The 20,274-nt window shown below is 38.6% G+C and overlaps 4 protein-coding genes across 4 annotated transcripts; all 4 read right to left on the bottom strand.

The window, feature by feature from the left end:
* Positions 1 to 1,132: 1,132 nt before the first annotated feature.
* Positions 1,133 to 5,811, bottom strand: sephs3 (selenophosphate synthetase 3). Its single transcript, XM_057320085.1, has 8 exons — positions 5,362 to 5,811; positions 4,572 to 4,675; positions 4,389 to 4,496; positions 4,032 to 4,186; positions 3,797 to 3,887; positions 3,600 to 3,699; positions 3,171 to 3,383; positions 1,133 to 2,870 (listed from the first exon to the last, which is right to left on the bottom strand). The coding sequence occupies exons 1-8, from the start codon at positions 5,657 to 5,659 to the stop codon at positions 2,596 to 2,598; spliced, it is 1,344 nt and encodes a 447-aa protein (XP_057176068.1). The 5' UTR covers positions 5,660 to 5,811; the 3' UTR covers positions 1,133 to 2,595.
* Positions 5,812 to 6,284: 473 nt separating this feature from the next.
* On the bottom strand, positions 6,285 to 8,343 carry ssr4 (signal sequence receptor, delta). The gene is made up of 5 exons (XM_057319524.1): positions 8,203 to 8,343; positions 7,748 to 7,866; positions 7,490 to 7,654; positions 7,327 to 7,392; positions 6,285 to 6,758 (listed from the first exon to the last, which is right to left on the bottom strand). Exons 1-5 carry the CDS (start codon positions 8,252 to 8,254, stop codon positions 6,654 to 6,656), a joined length of 507 nt encoding a protein of 168 aa, XP_057175507.1. The 5' UTR covers positions 8,255 to 8,343; the 3' UTR covers positions 6,285 to 6,653.
* A 576-nt stretch (positions 8,344 to 8,919) lies between these two features.
* ikbkg (inhibitor of nuclear factor kappa B kinase regulatory subunit gamma) lies at positions 8,920 to 16,793 on the bottom strand. The gene is given in 15 exon segments (XM_057320002.1): positions 8,920 to 9,592; positions 9,734 to 9,807; positions 10,030 to 10,166; positions 11,878 to 12,021; positions 12,222 to 12,312; positions 12,417 to 12,569; positions 12,668 to 12,783; positions 12,886 to 12,988; positions 13,127 to 13,174; positions 13,379 to 13,440; positions 14,789 to 14,968; positions 15,156 to 15,227; positions 15,341 to 15,633; positions 15,763 to 15,950; positions 16,519 to 16,793. Coding segments are annotated over 14 exon segments (1,821 nt in total). The 5' UTR covers positions 15,947 to 15,950; positions 16,519 to 16,793; the 3' UTR covers positions 8,920 to 9,428.
* Positions 16,794 to 18,191: 1,398 nt separating this feature from the next.
* On the bottom strand, positions 18,192 to 20,020 carry cav4b (caveolin 4b). Its single transcript, XM_057319984.1, has 4 exons — positions 19,854 to 20,020; positions 19,193 to 19,389; positions 18,730 to 18,917; positions 18,192 to 18,628 (listed from the first exon to the last, which is right to left on the bottom strand). Exons 2-4 carry the CDS (start codon positions 19,382 to 19,384, stop codon positions 18,478 to 18,480), a joined length of 531 nt encoding a protein of 176 aa, XP_057175967.1. The 5' UTR covers positions 19,385 to 19,389; positions 19,854 to 20,020; the 3' UTR covers positions 18,192 to 18,477.
* Between the last annotated feature and the right edge of the window lie 254 nt (positions 20,021 to 20,274).

Genomic DNA, 20,274 nt, shown 5'->3' with positions numbered 1-20,274 from the left:
TTCAATTTAGCTGTCAGTTACTAGATTTTAGAGGTAAACTTTGTTTAAATATGATATTTGTAATGCAGTGTTCAACGTCTTCAGTAAGGGAAAGGGAGCACTGAGATGACTCTACTGACACCTTGTGGCGTATGGAAGCATATTGTAACAATATTCAATTTAGAAAGCAATATGTAAAATGACAATGCATTTATGTATTTAAATATACATTTTAATAACATACGTGCAACATGAGGTGCAAAATAAAAATGATAATTCAATAAAATAATTTACATTGGTCAGATCCCATAGTTTTAATATGCAGCCTAATTTAAACAGACATTTTAATGCTTTTTAAGTTGCAAAATTTAAATGAACATTCCATGGATTTATTAAATATAGTTTATGATAGTCAAGCAAAATTGTAGCAAAGCCGTTTTCCTGAATTTATTGACTACTTCTTCGGGGTTTTTTTTATTGCCAACATACAATTTTTTTACTTGCAGCTCATTTTATCTAAACTATACACACAAAAACCCAAAACATCACACATCATTTGCAAAAGCAAACATTTCATTTAAAACTAGTTTAATTTAAAATTTTGTAGTAACTCTACACACAACCATGCAAAGATTAGCCAAAGAACAGATACACTTTAAAAAAAGGTGCTTCAAAAGGTTCTTCGATGCCATAGAAGAACCTTTTGGTTCCATAAAGAACCTTTCTGTTTTACAAAAGGTTCTTTGTGGCGAAAAAGTGTTCTTAAGATTATAAAAAAGTAAGAAAGAGATTGTTCTTTAAAGAACTTTTGACTGAATGGTTCTTTGTGGAACCAAAAATGGTTTTTCTATGGCATCGCTGCAGAACCTTTTAAGCACCTTTATTCTTAAGAGCGGATATTAAATGAAAAACACTCTTGTGTGTTTTGCATGTTCAGTGTACAGTGGAACTCGTAGTGTGTAAACAATAAAAATGTATCATGTTATAAATTACTCTTAACCTTTATGAACCAACGAGTACTATGGTTTCAACAAAGTTATTTCTACTAAAGAAAGTCACCTACATCTTGGTTGGATTGGAATTGACTAAATTAACAGTAAACTTGGGTAAACTATTCCATTAGGAACAATTATTCAAAATTCAACACAAATAGTCTTAGAGAAAATTACAGTTTTATTGAACATTTCATGAATGAAATTGCAATGACAATCACTGCAGGTGAATGGACTTGGTAGATCAGCTTATCCTTTCCTTTCTGCTTACATCAACCTCACCTGTCCCATTAGCTGGGATTAAAGAGAGAGGCATCATAAAAAAGGACATCAGACACTTGTGCTCTGCCGCAGCCATTCAAATGCAAGAACAGGCATTCTGGGATAACCCACTGACTGATGAAAGCTGCTCAATCCTTTATCAGTTACGTGGTGCAAAACCAGAGTACCTTTTTTTTAGATATGGATCAAATGAGTAATGCACATCATTCATAATATCTTAACACACTCGGCAAATTGTTCAAAATGACTTCTCGGAAAACCTTCCTAAAACCATGACAAATGTTATCTATAGTGAATCGAATGATTAAGCTACTGCTTTACCCCAATCTAACCAGCACCTCATTATAAGATTATTCTAGATAGGAAAATGACCAAAGAATGAACATTTATCTTATTTCACTAGGCATGTGACTATGCAACACAGATTATCTGCAGTAAACTTATTACAACGTTACGAATTAAATTTAAGTGGACAATACAAAATAAACACCTGAAAAACCATCACAATTTAGATATCTGAATCTTTCACAAAAAAATGAATAATTGATTGTACCATTAAATAACACAATGAAATCAATATTTCTGATCATTCAGGCCTCAATTTGTCAGACAGCTAAATAGAAAACACTTCAGATTTGATTGTCATTTTACAAGTTTTTTCTTTCTGACTTGTTGGGAAAGTTTGTTAAAGGAGTAGTTCACCTTCAAAATGAAAATTCTGTCATCATTTACTCACCCTCTGGTCATTTCAAACCTGTATGACTTTCTTTTTTCCGCAGAACACAGAAGATATTTAGAAGAATGTTGTTAGCAATCCCCCATTCACTTGCATTGGTTACAATAGAAGTGAATGGGGGGCTGTGCTATTCTGTTACCAACACTTTTTCAAAATATCTTCTTTTGTGTTCTGCAGAAGAAAGAAAGTCATACAGGTTTGAAATGACCAGAGGGTGAGTAAATGATGACAGCATTTTCATTTTGAAGGTGAACTACTCCTTTAACAATTTACAATAAAGTCCTATTTGTTTACATTAGTTAATGCTTTTTACAGCATTTATTCATCTCAAGTTTGTTGTCCATTCCATCTCCCACCAGGTAAATTAAAACATTTTTGGTCTGTCGCTCTCAACCCTTCGGTTGAACAGGGGGAGGAAATGGACAGCAGAATGACCTATTCACCATTCTTTTTGTCTTTTGTATGTCCTATCATTGACTCACAAACACTATGTCTATGACATGAGCATACAAACACAAAAATCTATCAAGCCCACCAATGAGACAGGAGAAAATTAAAGAACAGAATGATGATTTATGATTATAGTCCCTTCACAGTTGTGCAGAGTTATGTCAACTGCACCTCATGAGGACTCGCATTGTTGTTGCTGCTCTCCTGTGTGCCAATCACAGACCCGCGGTACGGCACCTCTATGATTCGAGGTTTGTCAATAATGCGGGCGCAGCGATTACCCTTCTCCACTATGCCGATGATCCACGCCTGTTGCCCATCGCCTGGCCCGCCATCCTGCCCCAGTGCTCCTGAAAAACCCAAACGACTAGACTTCATCTCGGCGCAGAATCGAGCCGCTTGCTCCCGTGGCAAGCAGATCAACAAACCACCTGCAGGAAAGACATGAGGATGATTTATTGTTAAGTGTGTATACATCTTTATGGTTTCTGTTTAACAGAAAATCGTACACCTAAAAATATTCCCATATTTCTTCCAACATGGGGAAGAGAGGTTTTCAGTTGGTCAGTTAAATAGACAAGTAACAACTGTAATTTGTTATTTCATGTTATTACATCGATGTTCTTAATTGTACATGAATTGAAAAAAAGTGTAAAAGCAAATGTTAAGATGATCATTAGTTCATCTTAAAGAGACTGTGTTTATCGATCGAGCCGCGCTGTGGATCTTACCTGATGTTTCAGATGAGGTTCCTTGCAAAAGTCCAAACAAGTTGCCGCAAGCTTTGCTCACTGCGGCCATTTTAGCAATAATAGGAAGGTTGTGAATGACAAAGGCGACATCATTTCGCTGCTGCTGGGCGAGATTACAGGCATGTCCAATGATCCCAAAGCCTGTGATGTCTGTGGCAGCGTGTGCATTAAATTTGTGCATTAAGGCAGCAGCTAGAGAGAGACAGAATGAGAACTATTTGTAACCAATACACAGGGATTTTATGTTGGCATATAAAGTTAATAAATCTTTATCTACTCTTGTCATTTCAATGGACAGATATAGGGCATTTGAATTATTACAAGGTTGTAAAACTAGGTGGCATGTGCTAAATATTGAGCCCATTGTTAAAATCAATCCATGCAAAGAATGCTCGTGCAATGTGGTACCAGTGTGATTGAGGGTGGCCATGTTGAGCATGGCCTCCTGGTAAGCATGCTCCACCTCTTCTTTGGTGATCACCAGCTTTATCTTGTTCCATTTCTCTGGCTGGAGAAAGACGGGGTGAAAGATCAAAAGATGTAATGCAAGGAATCATAAACAATCGTTCTAATGATATCAGTGAGTGAGATAAGGCAGGACTCACTATATCCATCCACTGATGTGCATTCACTGCTACTTGAGTTCCTAGAGGCTTTGTAAGAACCAACACATCTCCTGGTACAGCACTGTCAGGCCTGATCACAAATCAATGCACAAAATAAACATTTAGATGGGTTACACAATGCCCATATAGTTCATCTCTTTCCCGTTTAATGCAGGTAAGTGGTAATCTAATATTAGATGACTGCTTTCTGGTGGATGAACGGGAAGAAACTCACATGATGAAGTCACTGGGCTGGCACACAACTGAGGCCACCCCTCCGATTATGATCCAGGGATTGATGACTGTTTGTCCTCCAGTTACTGAAGTCCCGCCCTCCTCGGCCGCATCCCGGAAGCCCTTCATCATCAAAGGCATCACCTGCTCTCTCTCCTGAGAGTGCATTGGTACATAACACAGTAATTAACCATGTCGTGCACAGCTTCCCAAACCAGAAAAAACCTCACATAAACGTGCAGCGAAACACGAGCAGATCCCCAAATTAAAACTCCCTTTTCTTTTAAAAAATGTCAAATCCAAGAATAAGGAAAACCATGAAAGGAATGGATCAGACACAGAGAAAAGCAAATCTCACCTTCTCATTCATCTTCTGACTGATGCTAAGAAGCATAAGCATGTTATCGCACTCCGTGATGCCCATGGCATAAAGATCACTCAGCACATTCGCACAGGCAATTCGGCCCTGTTAAGACACCATGCTTGTGTTTAGCATTTCTTGTACTTTACATAATGAACTTTTCCAAAGTCAGCCACCCACCATCATGTAGGGATCCTCCACTAAAGGATAGAAGAAATCTGTGGTTTGAACCAGGGACAAACCTCCATGTCTCAGAGGGATGACACACGAGTCCATTCCTATACCTGCAGTCAAGGAATAGTTAAATCATAATATTTCTCACAATTTCAAAGATGCTTTATGTATTCATCCACATTTAGTTATGATGAAGGCCCTGCTTCATATATTTATTAACTCGCCAAGCTTTCAATGGTAGGGGGCATTTTTGATGGATTACTTATGGCCTGTTTTAAAGTGTCAAGCAATAACTGGGTGGGTCCATAGTTCAGATGACTGTATTATACTTGCCAGGAGTTTAGCAACACTATCTAAGCCAATGGGAAAGGGCATTGCTGACGTAGCTGTTTTGGAACCCTATCACATAAAACACGGCTATAAAAATACATAAAATCATACATCTACAGAAATTGAGGGAAATTGTGTTGTTTAATACTATGTCGCTTTATGATAAAATGCTGTACGTGTTGTTCCACATGTAGAAATGCGTGTGAATGCACATACTTAATATATTACTTATCATATTACTCCATCAGAAGGCTATAGACTTTATTTAAACATGTAATACATTTTGGGTTACTGATTCACTTTTTGATCTGAACTGTGCAAACAAAAAGCATTTCCCAATTTATAAAACCGGTTGGATAACTATCAAACAGCTACTAGACGTGTCTGCATGCACGCTTTATTAGACCAGTTTGACAGTAATGGTGTGAGTAACGTTACACGGTGACATGTCACGTGCATACTTTACCTAGTCTGGGACCCTGTGATGCTGAAACAAGTTGGCCGAATTCAGCGGTCTCGTCTCCAGCCCCCGAGCCCGAACCGCCCTCCTTTCCGGGCGGGCGGTCAGGCTCCAGTCCCTGCAGGAGTTTGAGCAGAGCCTCCTGCGGGACTTTGCACCCTCATCCTTTCAGATCAGAGAAGGCCGTCAGTCGGAAGCCGCGGTCTAGGCCGTGCTCCTCCGGGTGAAACGTCTGGTATCCCGCCGGGTAAAAGGCTCCATAACCTCCCGCTCCGGCAGAATCCCCTGAAGGTGGTTCAGACATGAATAATTCGATCTTTATTTATTCCTCATTCAGAATGAGAAAGAATGGGATGTGGGTGAAAAGACGAGCGACTTATTGGGATAGAAGTCAAAGAGCGCTAATTTGGCTGAAAACGTGTTAGACACTCGGTCAAAGAGACGAATGTGGACGAGGCGGGCTGACGGACTGAACCATTTCACCTAGCGTAGGGGGGAGCCAGGTTTCACTTTAGGACACGATTTGCAGATGTTTATCGCGCATGTACACCTTATTGAAATACTGCTTTTATACATGCATATGAAAATTAAAAAGAATCTCATAGTTAGTTAGTTAATTAAATGATATATATATATATATATATACATTTTGCGTCGGCCGATTATATTAACAACCACCTTGAATGTGAACCTAACCTCGTCCGCCATAGTGAGATCCGACCATCAATGATTTGCCATATAAACCACACTATGGATTTAATGCAAAAATGCTAACAGACTAACCCAGCTGTGAAATTTCAGAAAATATGTTCTTGTTTGTATGACCCACGCTTGGACTAAAACACACAGAAGAGTGATGATACTAGCACAATAATAACAACATCAATACAACTAACCTAAAACCAAAAACTTAAAAAATGAGTCAGGAAGGCTTTCAAAAAATGGATTTATTCCCATATTCAATGAATTTCATTGATATTTGGGACATTTCAAAATACAGAACTGGACCATGATGATGTCACACATTATTCATCCCAGTCTTTGTTCTTTTGAGGTTTAATATTAACAGCAGACATACAATTTCAAATTCTTGACACTTTGTTAGAAAATAAAAAACACCACCAACTTTTACTGTTTTGATTATTGTCATCATCTGATCCTTTAATCCTACATTGAAACAGTTCTGCGATTTATTTGCATATCAGAACAGAATGGAATAATGCCTGAATGTGAACGTAACAAAAACAGCAATGGTGGATTATGGACTCATGTCTTCTTCACTGCTGTATTAGTGGACTTCAAGCCTGGATGGCACTTTTGGTGCTGTAGGCCAGGTAGTACACCAAAATACCAATCAGTGCAGCCAAGACATCTGTAGACACCCAGGGACCATTCCATGCACCCTGCAATTTACAAATTCATTAATAAAAAGAACAAAAGCACAGAAGGTAAACAGAAAATACGAAATGCTTTGCTTGAAGACACACTGAAGTGCCTTTAAACCTTTTAAATCTTTGTTCAATGCATTGAGGTAATTTTCTCTGGAAACAGGAAATTAGGGCGGGACATATTGAATCCTTTTAAAATAGCCAATAGCGGGGACAGATAGTATATTGTAGAGCTTTTGATTGGTCAAAAAATTCGATGAAAAGCTGAAGTGCAGAATGATGTCAAAAAATGTTGATTAGTTTTGGTGGAACTGAGCGACTGTAAGTTTTGAATGCTTATTTCTATATCCTTTTTGTAACTTTTTGAATTGTCAATTTTTGAATCACACTAGTTTATAGATATCCTTAAAGCAACATATTCATACTAAAAACCAAATAACTTCCATTTTCATTTCATGGGACTAAGTAACAATACAATGCTTTGTGGTTATATACTTTTGAAAGATTTTTTGGGTTATAATCAAAGCACTTAAATCCACAGATAAAGACTTTGTTTACAATGCAGATCAGTATGTCTACTCACCCTGTGATCCACATTGACAGAGAACAATGGCTTGATGGCATCAACATCTTCATTATTTCTTTGAGCCTGAAACCATTGTTTATTATTAGCACTGCTGATTGAACATTTGGATGGATTTGCAGCTTTGATCAAGAAAATATAGAACCAAACAATTTCTGCATACCTTTCGTAGAGTACTGTAAGACTCCTCGTCGAAGAATTTAACCTGATATGTGCCTGAACTGGCCTGCTTGTGGGGAACACTCCAGGAGACCTGGTATTTACCAACATCTTGGCCTCTTGTCACAGGAAACTGTTTCCCGTTGACATCTGCATACAAGGCAACACTCTAAAAGACAAAGAGAAGTTTCTTTCAGACCACACTTCTGTACTAATAACTGAACACATATGTACTTCGTAAATGGGTTGATAATCTACTCACCTGTGCTCCGTTTGCACACGCAAGACTCAACTCAACTATGAACACGGTCTCAGAAGAGATGAGCGCGTCTGTCGTCGTGTATGAAGATGGAGAAATAACGGGATCTGTGCAAGTATCAGCTGGAGAAAGAACACAGTAAGTTAGTTACACTACAATTCCGTAACGTTAAGTTAGCCATCGCCATCCTTAAATGTAACGTTAAGTTAGCCATCGCCATCCTTAAAATGAATCACCCGAGATGTTGGTTATAAACTGAATGAATAAACTAAAGCAAAAAGTGCTTGAATACAAGCATAAAGATGAACGATGTATAAACGTGTGACAAAATCTTAACCAGTAAGTTAAGTTACAGTGGTCTGAGACACTTCCCTGTTAGCCTCTCTGAACGATCAACGAACAGTATTGTAACGTTATATGATACATTAATTTAAATATTATTAAATAAATGAAATTACCTGCACAAAGACCCAGACATAGAGCCAAAATAGCTGTAATAACTCGCACCATGTTGATCCCTTGACACTGAAATCCACAGCTTACTCAAACCTGAGAGAAAAAGACCAAACACGAGCGTCCACCCAATGAAAGACAGACAGACACGTCACCTCTACTGAAGAATGACGTGTATTTTGTGGAGGCGCCCTCTGTTGAAAGCCTCCGGTACTGCAGACCTATGGCCACGGCACGGCCCACGAATAGTAACAAAAGAAAATTGGGTGGAACATATTATGGTGTTTTTGGCATAGTAGATTTTCAAACTGCTTATGATTCCTGTGGACACGTTCAACCCTCCGTGGTAATTATTTGAACACCGTTCCATTACAAAACAATACAGTAATAATTAGGACAAATATAAAATAATAAACCAAGCCATCTGCAAATAAAAAAATATATACTGGACCCTTTCTTTCTGAGGCAAAGTAAATGTGAATGAATGTATTACATCTTGTGTCGTTCATAACAGTAGCCACTGACATATTTTGACAACTAGAAAATATAACAGCAGTATATACTTCTAAAAGCAGTAAAACTGTACATTTATCATCTTACTGTGATTTTTTTTTTCAATTCTAAACATTCCAGTTCATTACACTGACAAATTAAAATTGAAAATGAGAAACCTTTTTGAAATACTATGTGTGTTTTGAAATAAAAACAAAATAATATAATATTCACACTTTTATTGTTTTAAATCTCTCCATAACAATAGTATGTACAAATTGTTTTTTTATCATCACTTTGGCTGATAATACACAATATTAATACAGGCTGGCATGACTCCTCAAGAGTGCATATATCCAGAGAAACAATTACCACAGATATAAAGGAAACAGTCACTGTCAGATGTGTGCAGACGTAAAGCAAACATTCACACGTGCATTACATTACACTATGCTGTCACAGAAAGGCAGTACAGATGAGATTTCTTTAAAGCACAGATGAGATTTTTCTTTAAAGAGATACATACACTAAGTGTACTGGAACAAAGTGGTAACTCCAGAACCACAAGATAAAAATATTTGCTAAACATCTGTCTACATTAACAAGTCGATCCGCAGCAAGACTAAATGTCCAAAGTCCTCGGATGGTTCATGTCATGGTATATTTACCAAGTTCTAGATTTTTTCTTCTCGTTTCTATTGTTGTTAGAGTTCAGATGTTAAGAGAGCACGTGAACACTTCACTGGATACAGTCCATGACGTGAATCTGCAGGGTGTCCATGTCTGGTGCCTTGTACATACATTTGGGGCAGCGATAATCAGGCAGCTCATCTTGAGCATCTTCTCGCCTGCGTGCAGATGGAGGCTGGGCAGGATTGAACATGGCTGCTCCTGGGAATGGTGCTATAGAAGAGAAACAGATTTTTAAACCAAACATGGTAAATTATAGAGATATTATAATGCATTATTAATAAACAATAATTTCTTTATTGAACAATTTGATCTGGTGGTTTAAAATCATAGACTTTGAAAAAGCATTTTTACCAGCTGAAGGTGGTAGGAGTGGTCGAGGCCTGTAGACCTCCAAGTGTCTCTGTTGCATCTCCTCTATACGTGCTCTGTGAGTAAACCACAAGCAGATGATGTTAACCACTCATGAATGTTGAAAGACATCAGACAAAAATTACTACCAGATCCTCTGAATGAGTGGAAATACCTACAAAGCTGTAAAAATTGCTCTTAAATCATTTCTGTCATATGTCTTGTAAGGTTATGAGCAGTTTACAGGGGATGTGGTTTCACACTGGCATGACATGACTGATACAATTATGTTGTCATACCGTGAGGTTCCCTCTTGCTTGAGTCTATCTATCTCAGCCAGTGCTTTATTCAGTTCCTCCTGCAGCTCCTCTTTCCTCTGATTCAGTTTCTCTCTGGCCTCCCTCTCAGCCAGGAAGTCCATCTTATAGATATCTGCCTGCATAAAAAAACATATTATCGTGGTCACATGACTATATGAAATGATAGGTCTTCCAGGCCTACCATAGAGAATGTTAGAAAAAATAATAGATGTTACCTTTGGCAAGGTCCATCTGGTGAAAATATTTTATTTTATAAAAGGGATTTTTAGGTCATTTGACCCATCTCATACTATAACTCATACCTCTAAGCAACAGTTTTGATTAGAGGATAAAGAAAAGAGACTGCTTATGGCACGTTTCTAAGTCATCATTTGCCATTGTAAATAACGCAATAAATATAGCACTGTGGACGTTATACCGAGGTATTATCGTACAGTGAGATTTTGATATTGTTACATCCCAACAGGATAGTGTTTGTGTGTATAACATCATCATGTATTCTGAATGAGATAAATGATAAGTGATTGACACTTTGTATGAGGAGGATACAACATTCACATTTGGCCATTATGCATTTAAAGCACATTTGAGATACAACAGTCAACATTTGAGCAATTCATGTATTTCCCAGGAATCAAACCTATTTCCTTGCTGTTGCACATTATCATTGACCACTTAAGTAAAATAACCCTTAAAGGAACAGTTCACCCAAAAATGAAGAGTCAGGATTGACTACCCCAGTAGGGAAAAATGCTAAATTTCTTTGTTATGTTGAACACAAAAGAAGATATTTGAAGAATGTAGGAAAGCAAACAGTTCTGGGGCACTTTTGACTACAATTGTAATTTGTCCTAAGTACTGTTTGGTTACAGGCATTCTTTCAAATATCTTTCTCTGTGTTCATCAAAACAAAGAAATTTAAATACAGATTTGGAACAACTCGAGGGTGAGTAAATGATGACAGAATTTTTATTTTGGGTGAATGTCCCTTTTATTACTGAGCACATAAATCTTACAGCTACAGTTTGTAAAAACCACCGCTAGAGGACGCACGATCAAAACAACAACAATGGTGTAGCTTGATGACGCTGTGAAGGAGCGTGGAATGATGGCCATCAATCAGACGGGAACGAGAAATCTTGTAGTAATAAAGTTTTATAAATGTTGCATATAATTGTGGTCCATAAATAAGTGATTGCTCGAAACAAGCTAGTGGCTTGCTAGACACTACTTCTGCACATGTCCATGACACTGTTGTCATGCGGTTTCTACGTCAGTAAAGAAGTAACGCGGATATGACGCCATTGACAGGCGACTGCACAGCCCCGTGTCACTGTTTAGATTTTCACTGTGGCGATTTTCTCACGATTTACAAGTAGTTGGAAACATTTGAGATATTGTAAGTGCTCGGCTGAACAAAATATATAACAATGGCCTAGTGGTTTTTAGGATATTTTACTGCAAAATTGTTACAAACTGTACCTTTAACCAAATTAAGAGCTAGTTCTGAAACCCTGTTTCCAGATTTTATTTATTGATTTCATTTATTTATTCCTCGCATAGCTCAGGATTTTAAACTATGTCAAAGTTTGTAAACAGGGCTGCAAACCTCATATAAACTAAAAACCAAGACATTTTTTTTAAGGTTAACCACGAACTTCCATTGAACTTTACAACTGACATCTGACTTAGTAAATATTAAAGAGCAGCAAGTCCTATTTTGTGCATGCCCTATTTGTGAAAAGCGCTCATTTACATTATTAGCAGATTGACTAAAAAGCTATAATGGTAACATAAATAAAGGTGAGTATGTATGTGTGTGTTCACCTGAGCAGTCAGTACTGGTATAGTCTCTAAAGTAGCTCTCAACTGCTCAGTATCTTCCTTGAGTTTATCGATGAGATCCTGTTTCAGGGCCAGAGCTTTCTCAGCTTCTGCTAACCTGTTAGCAAGTGTATCCGCCTCTCCGCTCTGCAATGGAAACACCACACACGCACACTTTCCGTTTACATTTGTATATTCACAAACCAATCTTTGATGTATACAGAAACAAGCTTACCACAAACATGAAACCATGATAGTTTTCAAGTAATTTCGTTTTTGATGCATATAAATGAGAATTAAAAGGTAATTCTTCATTAACAGGCACTGAAAAAATAACAGCTACCTACCCGGTGATTGGCCTGCTTTTCACTTTTCAGTTTGTTGTCATAGTCTTGGAACAGACAGGTGTACGCGTGCTGGAGCTGTGCCAACTTCCTCCTGCATGAGGAAGATTACAGGAATTGCTGGTCACTATGGCAATTGTAACAATAAAAAAAAGGAAGTTGTGTTTAATCCGGATGTGTCTGTACAATGAGACTAACCTCTCCTCTACTATGACCAGCCTCTCAGTCTTTAATGCAGCTTCAAGATTCTGAGTCTTCAGTAAAAGATTGTCTACGGTCACACTGTGCTGTTTCTTCTGCTGTTCCATTTCTCTCTCTACGACCTGCAACCGTTCGGTCTTCTTACTCAGCCTGGAAGAGCACAGCAAACAGCCCTTGAGCACACAGACCATACAAAACACTTACATCAACACACATCAACACATGCAGGGATGAACAGATTCACTCACTTATCCTCTAAAAGTCGTTTTTCTGCTTAGCTCTTCTCCAGCCAGTTTTTTCGTTCATTCAGCTCCCCGAGTAGGGATGTGACTTGAGCTCTAAGAGCTTCACTGTCCTTTGTCAGCTACAAACGAAAAGTCAGTATTATTTTTAGGAAGCTGCTGTTGAACATGTGTAGACACTTGACGGCTCAGTTTTAAAAAAGGCTGTCTCCGTGCTTGCTCACCTGAGCAAAGTCCTTCTCTTTCTGTTTAAGAAGAGCCTCAGTTCTGTCTCTCTGCATGGAGTTCTTCTGAAGACAGTCCAGTTTCTCCTGAAGCTCCCTGTATCTACGCCGCACCAAAAACACAAACACTATTAACCGCACAGCCCAATCTTACTTTACATAGAAATATTCTTTTCGATCATGCCTTTTCAACACCAATGAGGGGATGGACGTTCATGCACACATACACGGTTCCCCTCACCTGCCTTGCGTAGCTTGAAGCTGCTCAGTTAGTTTAGCCAAGTGAGAGCTAACCAGACACATGGGTTAAGGTATTAAGACAGAAAAAGAGCAAACTATTCACATTAAATCGAAGCAAAGCACCACAACCCTTACAACCCAGTACAATCCAAGCCAGCAGAGTTGAGTGCATGTAACTAGGTTATGCACTGCATTATCACGCCATTTAAAACCGAGGAAGACCAGAGAGTAAATATGTTAATATGTTAAGTACCGTTCTGCAGGAACAGTGAGAGAACATGTCTGCTGGACTGATACTTCAGTAACACCACCATTCTGAGAAAGAAAAAAGATAAAACAATTAACTAAACTGAGCTGAACTGAACTATAAACGATACAATGTAGATAATTGTTTATGTTGCATCACATTTTGACAATTGTAAATTATTGCATGGCTTGACATCACTTTTTGTGCTGATTTTTTGTTGCCCAGTCCCCATAACAAAGTAAGAGCACTCTGAACATTTTGCAATATTTTTGTTCAATAAGTTCAGTGGAAGACGATGAACCCTTTCATTCTTACTGTATATGTAGGGCTGCAGCTATCGATTCTTTTACTAATCGAGTATTCTACTGATTTTTCCATCGATTAATCGGGTATTTGGATAATAAGTACTTTTTCTTTATTAAAAAGCAATACTAAATATACAAGAGAAAATAAGACAGGTCTCTTAAAATGAGTAAAACAACTAATTTGTTTCCTTTTTAGAACAATTAGAGTTTTTATTGCTGAAATTGCATACATTAACATCTGTGAAAACTAAACCCATTTAGTACATTCCATTGCCATATTAAATTCAAAATGAAATATAATACAAATATATAAATAAGAAACATGAATAAAAATAGAAAGAATAATTTCAAAGGTAAACAACTAACTTCAGCTTATGCATGATGCATTTAGTTTATATAAATTAGTTTTAGTTTCTTTTTTTTACTATTAAATAGTAATAAATAGCCTATGACTTTTAATTTGGAAGGTTGTCAGAAGACGCTTATTTTTTAGCATGTCTGTTTCTTCACTCAAACAATAACATGTTTGTGAAATAAACTCTCAAGAGCAACTCTGGAGGTGAAGTTCATGTCCTCATTCAGCGCAGATGCAGACAAATTTATGAGCATCACGCGTGTAGCACGTTAAACTGTGCAGTTCATTCACGCAGACATGCAGAACAGACCGATGACGTGTAAATAACAGGATTCGGCGTCCACAAGTCCGCATCTAGTTCAATGCAGCCGGAAAACAAGTTTCACTCGCAAAATAGACTAAAACTAAGTAAAATAGCAGTTCACCATTTCAATAAGTTATCACTTATTTATCAGCATGAGATATATGTGTGAGCGTGTGAACAGACTAAAATGCGTGTGTCTCACAGTAAATGCGTAAGACTTGAGAGCCCTGTAACATGAACAGAGTTTAGCGGGCTGTGCGTCAGTAATAACAGTCCGTGGGGAAACGCAGAGCTCCGTGTGTACTGTAGTTAAATGGATTAAACAAAGCTTGATTTTTTGTATTCGAATAACTTGAGTTACTCGAGGAATCATTTCAGCCCTACTTATATGTACAGTAAATGTGTATGCGCCATGCCTTTACTGCAGTAAACAAATAGAAACAATGTTTTACCTGAGTGAGTTTGGAGCGTAACTGCTCCACAGTTGCAAGGAGGTTTTCTCTCTCTTTCGCATCGGCTGCTTTCTCCTTCTCCAGCTCTTCGTTTCTTCTTCTCAACACTCTCATCCCTTCCTCCAGTTTCTCTTTGTGGCTTTTCAGCAGTTTCAGAAAGTCATTAGAGCCCTCAGCAGGCTGAAAGGTAGAATGATGGAAGAAAACTAAATATTAGTTTAGGGAACTATGATCTTGGATTTTACTCAAAACACAATGGATGAAATGGATAAAATGCACAGTATATTGTATAAATGAGTTATTTTTTTTACCAAAGTATCTGGCACACATTGTTGCATTATAAAAGTTAAGAATGATGATACTTTACCAAACTTTGAGGCATTGGGTGTCTGTCAGTGTCTCCTTCAGCTTGATCTATCACAGCAGCTTCATGTAATACCTGTGTTATAACAGCAAACAGGGCCATTAACATTCAATAATATTGAATAATTGAATAATAACTTTCCACAAACTATGAAAAATCTAAATTAATGGTCACAAGAGGGAACCTACTTCAGGTGTGTCCATGAGGACATTCTTCTCTGTATTGATGTACTTTTGGCCTTGGTCCTGACCTTGATTTCCAGTCTCCTTAGGATGGTCAACGTTCGGACTTCCCGTGTGAGTGATGCTGTGGTTGAGCTGGCCCAACAAGCTCTGGTTTTCCTCCGCCAGTCGCTGCACTAAGGCTCTGGCCTCACGAAACCTACAGCTCAGAAACTCTCGTTCTTCTCTTGACCTCCTCTGCCATCCCTCCATCTCTTCACATCTTTCTTTGAGGGCATCGTTGCTTCGCTTCAGTGCCTCTGTGGAACAATTCAAATTGTTTATTGATTCAAAAGTTTAAGAGTGTGACCATCAGTCGCATCGGTTTACAAGTTAAAGGAACAGGTGTCTAGATTTCCCTTATAATTAATATCACTCTCTTGTCTCACCTCGTAGCTGGTGATTGTCTGTCAGGAGTCGAAGGACCACTTCATTTCCCGCTAATTCAGGAGGGACCTTCAGAGACCCCTGGGAACTGGCCATCAGTGACCCTTGACCTCCAGCCCCCACAGCCTCCTCTCCAGTCAACTCCCACTGCAGAGTGCAACCCCCGGACGGCTGCGGCTGGACCATGATTCTGGCCATAAACATATGGAGCTCTTTTTCAATACAGATCAGTTTTGCGGTGGTAATGTTAACGCGACAACACGTTTACAGAATACAGTCTGATGGATGAATTCCGGTTTCACTTTAAGTGTACACGAGCTGAAGGGGGCTATTCGCGGACACTCCTGTCCCTTATTCGTGTTAAAAAAAACACGTTTATACACTTAAATAACCCGTTTGCTTTCAAATTTACGATTACGTTTTTATGCGGCGTTAACGCTCCAGGCAAATAGGTTACACTTTAACAAAGTGTCAGGATGAATAACAGGTTAGCATTTAAGGTTTAAAATGTGATTTTAGTCTTAATTATCTCATTTCTTTAAAAAAACTTACGTCCTCTGATCACGGGAGATTTAAGTAAATCGCTCCGTGTTTTGTTTACAGGTTACTAACAGGGTTCAGCTAACGACACAACTAGCATCAGTGTTTTTAAAACCGCATAACATAAAAAATCACGTAATAACACGCTTCAAATTGTTCACATACACACTAACGATGTGATAAACAAATCTTAGGATGTAATGTAACGTGAATATTACCTTTTTTAAGACGTTAACACGTAACGTTACACGTCTCTGGCTAAACAGATCCGCTGTGAGCCGATTGACTTGTATAAGCAAACACGGCCCCGTTTAGAGTCAACCGCAGGCGCTCAGCTCAGGCAACATCTTCAGCCTCAACGGCATGGAAATACACAAACGATGTTGACAATGTAAATCAGGTAAAAAAGTGTCCACAGAAGATCAGACAGGTGCAGATTGTCGAGGAATTCCCCCGCGCTACTTCCGCGCTTCATCACACTGCGAGCTGCTTCTTCCGGTATAGTGGAATTATGGGAACACATACGACTGCAAAGTGTCAGAGAACTTCTTGAAAAGAGGTGCTTTTGTTTCTTTTACAAACGGTGTCTTTTAAATTAAAATAATCATACAACTAATAAAGAAATTACAAAGAAAGAAATTACAAAGAAATGAAAAAAATAGTTTTTGAGTTCATTATTTGGCTGCAGTGTACATACAGTTGTAAGAGGTTATAGAAATGATTTCTTTTTTTTTTTTGATCGGTCAATTTATAAATATCCAGTTGTATTAAAATAACTACATAATACATATACTCACGACATTACTAAAAGTAAAAATAATAAAAGTGCTTATTGTAACAATTACAGGCTGAGGGACGATGCCACATGGAGAACTGAAGTTGAATTGGGTTTATTGCAGGGTTAACAGGTCCAACTAGTGCACAGAACATAATACATCTAGACCTGACCACCAAGACAAAACACAAGGGTTACATGGGTTTTGTCCTGAAACATCTGGATAGACCAGGGACCTATGTGAGGATCCTGTTAGTGGACTTCATCTCTGCTTTCAACACCGTCATCCCATCACTGCTCCAGACAAAGTTAATCCAGCTATCTGTTCCTGGCTCTATCTGTCAGTGGATCACTAGCTTTCTGACAGACAGGCAGCAGTTAGTGAGAATGGGGAAACTCACATCCAGCACCCGCACAATCAGCACTGACCCACTGCTCTTCTCCCTGTACACCAATGACTGCACTGCCCAGGACCCTTCTGTCACACTTCTGAAGTTCGCAGACGACACCACACTCGTTGGCCTCATCCAGGATGGTGATGAGTCTGCGTACAGACAGGAGGTTGAGCAGCTGGCTGTCTGGTGCAGTCATAACAACTTGGAGCTGAACACGCTTAAAACAGTGGAGACGATTGTGGACTTCAGGAGAAACCCCCCTGCACTCCCCCCTCTCACCATCATGAACAGCACTGTGGCAGCAGTGGAGTCATTCAGGTTCCTGAGCACCAACATCGGTGAAAGGGAGCGGGTGAAACTGGGGGAAGGCGCTGATGCGGGGGGCGTGGCTGTTGTTGCATTTATAACTTCTTACAAAGATGTGTGTTTTTTATTAATTGGTTTATTCAAATACAGATCGCAGTGTAAATCACATAATGAAATGGTAACCAATTGTTATTATTATATAATACATGACACTTGCTTGTTATAAGCAAAAAGACAACAATATAAACATAGAAAACCAAAAATGTAATATTACTGTTGTTATTTGAAATAATATAGACCACTTTGCAAGATGTAAACACTGGTCCAGAGGCACTTACGGTTATTTTTTATTTATTTTATTTTTTAATCTTAAATCACACATAATTAAATCTTAAATATATTCCTTTAACATTTTGATGAGGTTATAAATGTTCTGTTTGTTGCATTTTGTTAAAACGTTTGTTTAGTGAAACTGAAACAGGAAGTTCTTCTGGACCAGCATTGAACCAGCGTTGTTTATGTCCTGCATAAAGATTTAAATACAAAGAGAATAACATATCATATTTTTCTTTGAAAGTCTCATGGTGGCATGACGAGATTCCATTCAGAGACTACAGAGGTTCATGTTTTTGTTCTTGTTGTTTTTGTTTTTCAGTGTGAACTTTGAAAAGCAGTTTGACCAGCTTCCTCAGACTCTTTCATCACTCCTTTGAGAACAGCACATGTATGCCACTACAACAGCGAGCCGCAGACGTGCAGAATGGAGCGATGAAGATATTCACCACACTCATCCACAGTGACCTTACACAGGGCAAGCATGTGTGGCACACCTGGATACATGGCATCACACACCTGGTGGGCAGGGACCAGTAAGAATAAGTTTGATAATTTGTTTTATTACTTGCTATATTATTTTCTATAACCGATTTTATATGGCAACAAAATAAACTTACCAGATATGCATGCACGCCAGAAGGGCAAAGAGACAGCCACAGAGACAAGAGACAGGCACAGCACACAGGGCCGTCAGACAGCGGTAGCCCCACAGCCGCATTGCCTCGAAGGCTATCCCGCTGTAAATCCACACACGATCGTAGCTGTGCGTGGAGGCAGGCTCTGCTAAAACATCGCTGAACTCTACCTGGTGTCACAAAGAAGGGACAATGATACAGTATAGAAAACTTATATTTAGTTAGTATCAGAGATGAAGTCTTGGTCTTGAGACCATAAAAAGGAGAATGGTCTTGTTGTTGGTCTTGTTACAGCTAGCACCATTCTCTATACCAGTTGAGCTATACACTTTCATTTCTGGTTGTGCTTGTCATTTTAATTCATAAAACACCCATTAGTCACAGGTCCATTCTCATGTGAACTTTCTATTGCATACAGTACAGAACACCAATAAAGTGCACTCACCTTCAAATGTTTGTTGACACCACATGGGTCTCTGATGTCGACGTGAATGAGCCAGGGCTGGGGAGTGATGGAGGGGCTGGAGCTAAACTGTGGTGGTGGAGGTGGAGAGGGCTGGATTTTCTGCACCTCGTAGTCATCGTCATCATCATCGTCATCAATCTTACACTCCACCAAATACTCATCTGACATCATATTGGCTGCAAAGCCACACACTGAACTTTTAATCAGTAAATCATCAGCAGTGAGGTTAAAGGAGTCTTTATAGGTTATGAAAACATATCTTGAAGTTAAATTGCTCATATTATTATTATTATTATTATTATTAATTGGCAATTACAGGCTTTGTGTCAGAGGCAGACAAGACACACACTGACAACTGTATTCTTGCGACTATATTTACTCTTGCTACAGGAGTACTGCATGCTTGCTTGATTGACTAGATTTAAGTTAAAAAAGATGAACCCATCAGTACTGTGTGGATGTAGATTTTCATTACATTTTATAAATCGAAGAAATCTAATATTTACAAACAACTAAATATACAAATGATGATTAATTAGAATAAACACATTTCATCAACAATATGAAGTATACAGTATCCTTAAGTATACTCATGAGTGTAATGAATATTTTTTTGGCAACTATGAATATTCTCACTTACCCCTCTTCAATAGTCCTGGTCCAAAAAAAACAATATTCCTGTGCTAGTAAGCAAAGTATACTGTAGCTTAAGCAAAATGTTATGATCTATCAGCCAGGCAGGCTTAAAACTTTGTACTTTCCTGCATGAATCGTGCCTCGCTCCGCATCCAACTTATGAATAGGATGTTACCCAGTGTGGCCTATAGTGGACTATCACTGGGAAAGCATAGCAGTCTCAGTATGGAGATGTGACCTCACTCTTTCTGGCCCGTCTTCTGTACCTTAGTCTGGCTTTTGAATGCGTCTGTATTCGATGAAGAATTAGTTGGGTTAGTGTAGAGTTATTTTGGGGAGAGGAATGGAGAGGGGCACCGCACCACTGATCATGTTACTGGACTGCCTAACCATCTCTGCACACAGCCAGCTTTCTCACATATCAT

This window comes from Triplophysa rosa, linkage group LG21 (assembly GCF_024868665.1).
Source record: "Triplophysa rosa linkage group LG21, Trosa_1v2, whole genome shotgun sequence".
In the NCBI taxonomy this organism is placed as follows: Eukaryota; Metazoa; Chordata; class Actinopteri; order Cypriniformes; family Nemacheilidae; genus Triplophysa; species Triplophysa rosa.
This window is presented reverse-complemented; position numbering and strand designations above follow the sequence as displayed.

Bases quoted from the DNA above. Each gene is read 5' to 3' on its own strand.
- ssr4 (XM_057319524.1), bottom strand. From the start codon at position 8,254: ATGGTGCGAGTTATTACAGCTATTTTGGCTCTATGTCTGGGTCTTTGT. The intron at 7,867-8,202 runs GTAATTTCATTT...TTCTTTCTCCAG, and splicing joins ATGTCTGGGTCTTTGTGCAG to CTGATACTTGCACAGATCCC. The intron at 6,759-7,326 runs GTGAGTAGACAT...TGTAAATTGCAG, and splicing joins CTGTCAATGTGGATCACAGG to GGTGCATGGAATGGTCCCTG.
- cav4b (XM_057319984.1), bottom strand. From the start codon at position 19,384: ATGATGTCAGATGAGTATTTGGTGGAGTGTAAGATTGATGACGATGAT. The intron at 18,918-19,192 runs GTGAGTGCACTT...TTGTGACACCAG, and splicing joins GTGTCAACAAACATTTGAAG to GTAGAGTTCAGCGATGTTTT. The intron at 18,629-18,729 runs GTAAGTTTATTT...CCTGCCCACCAG, and splicing joins CTGGCGTGCATGCATATCTG to GTGTGTGATGCCATGTATCC.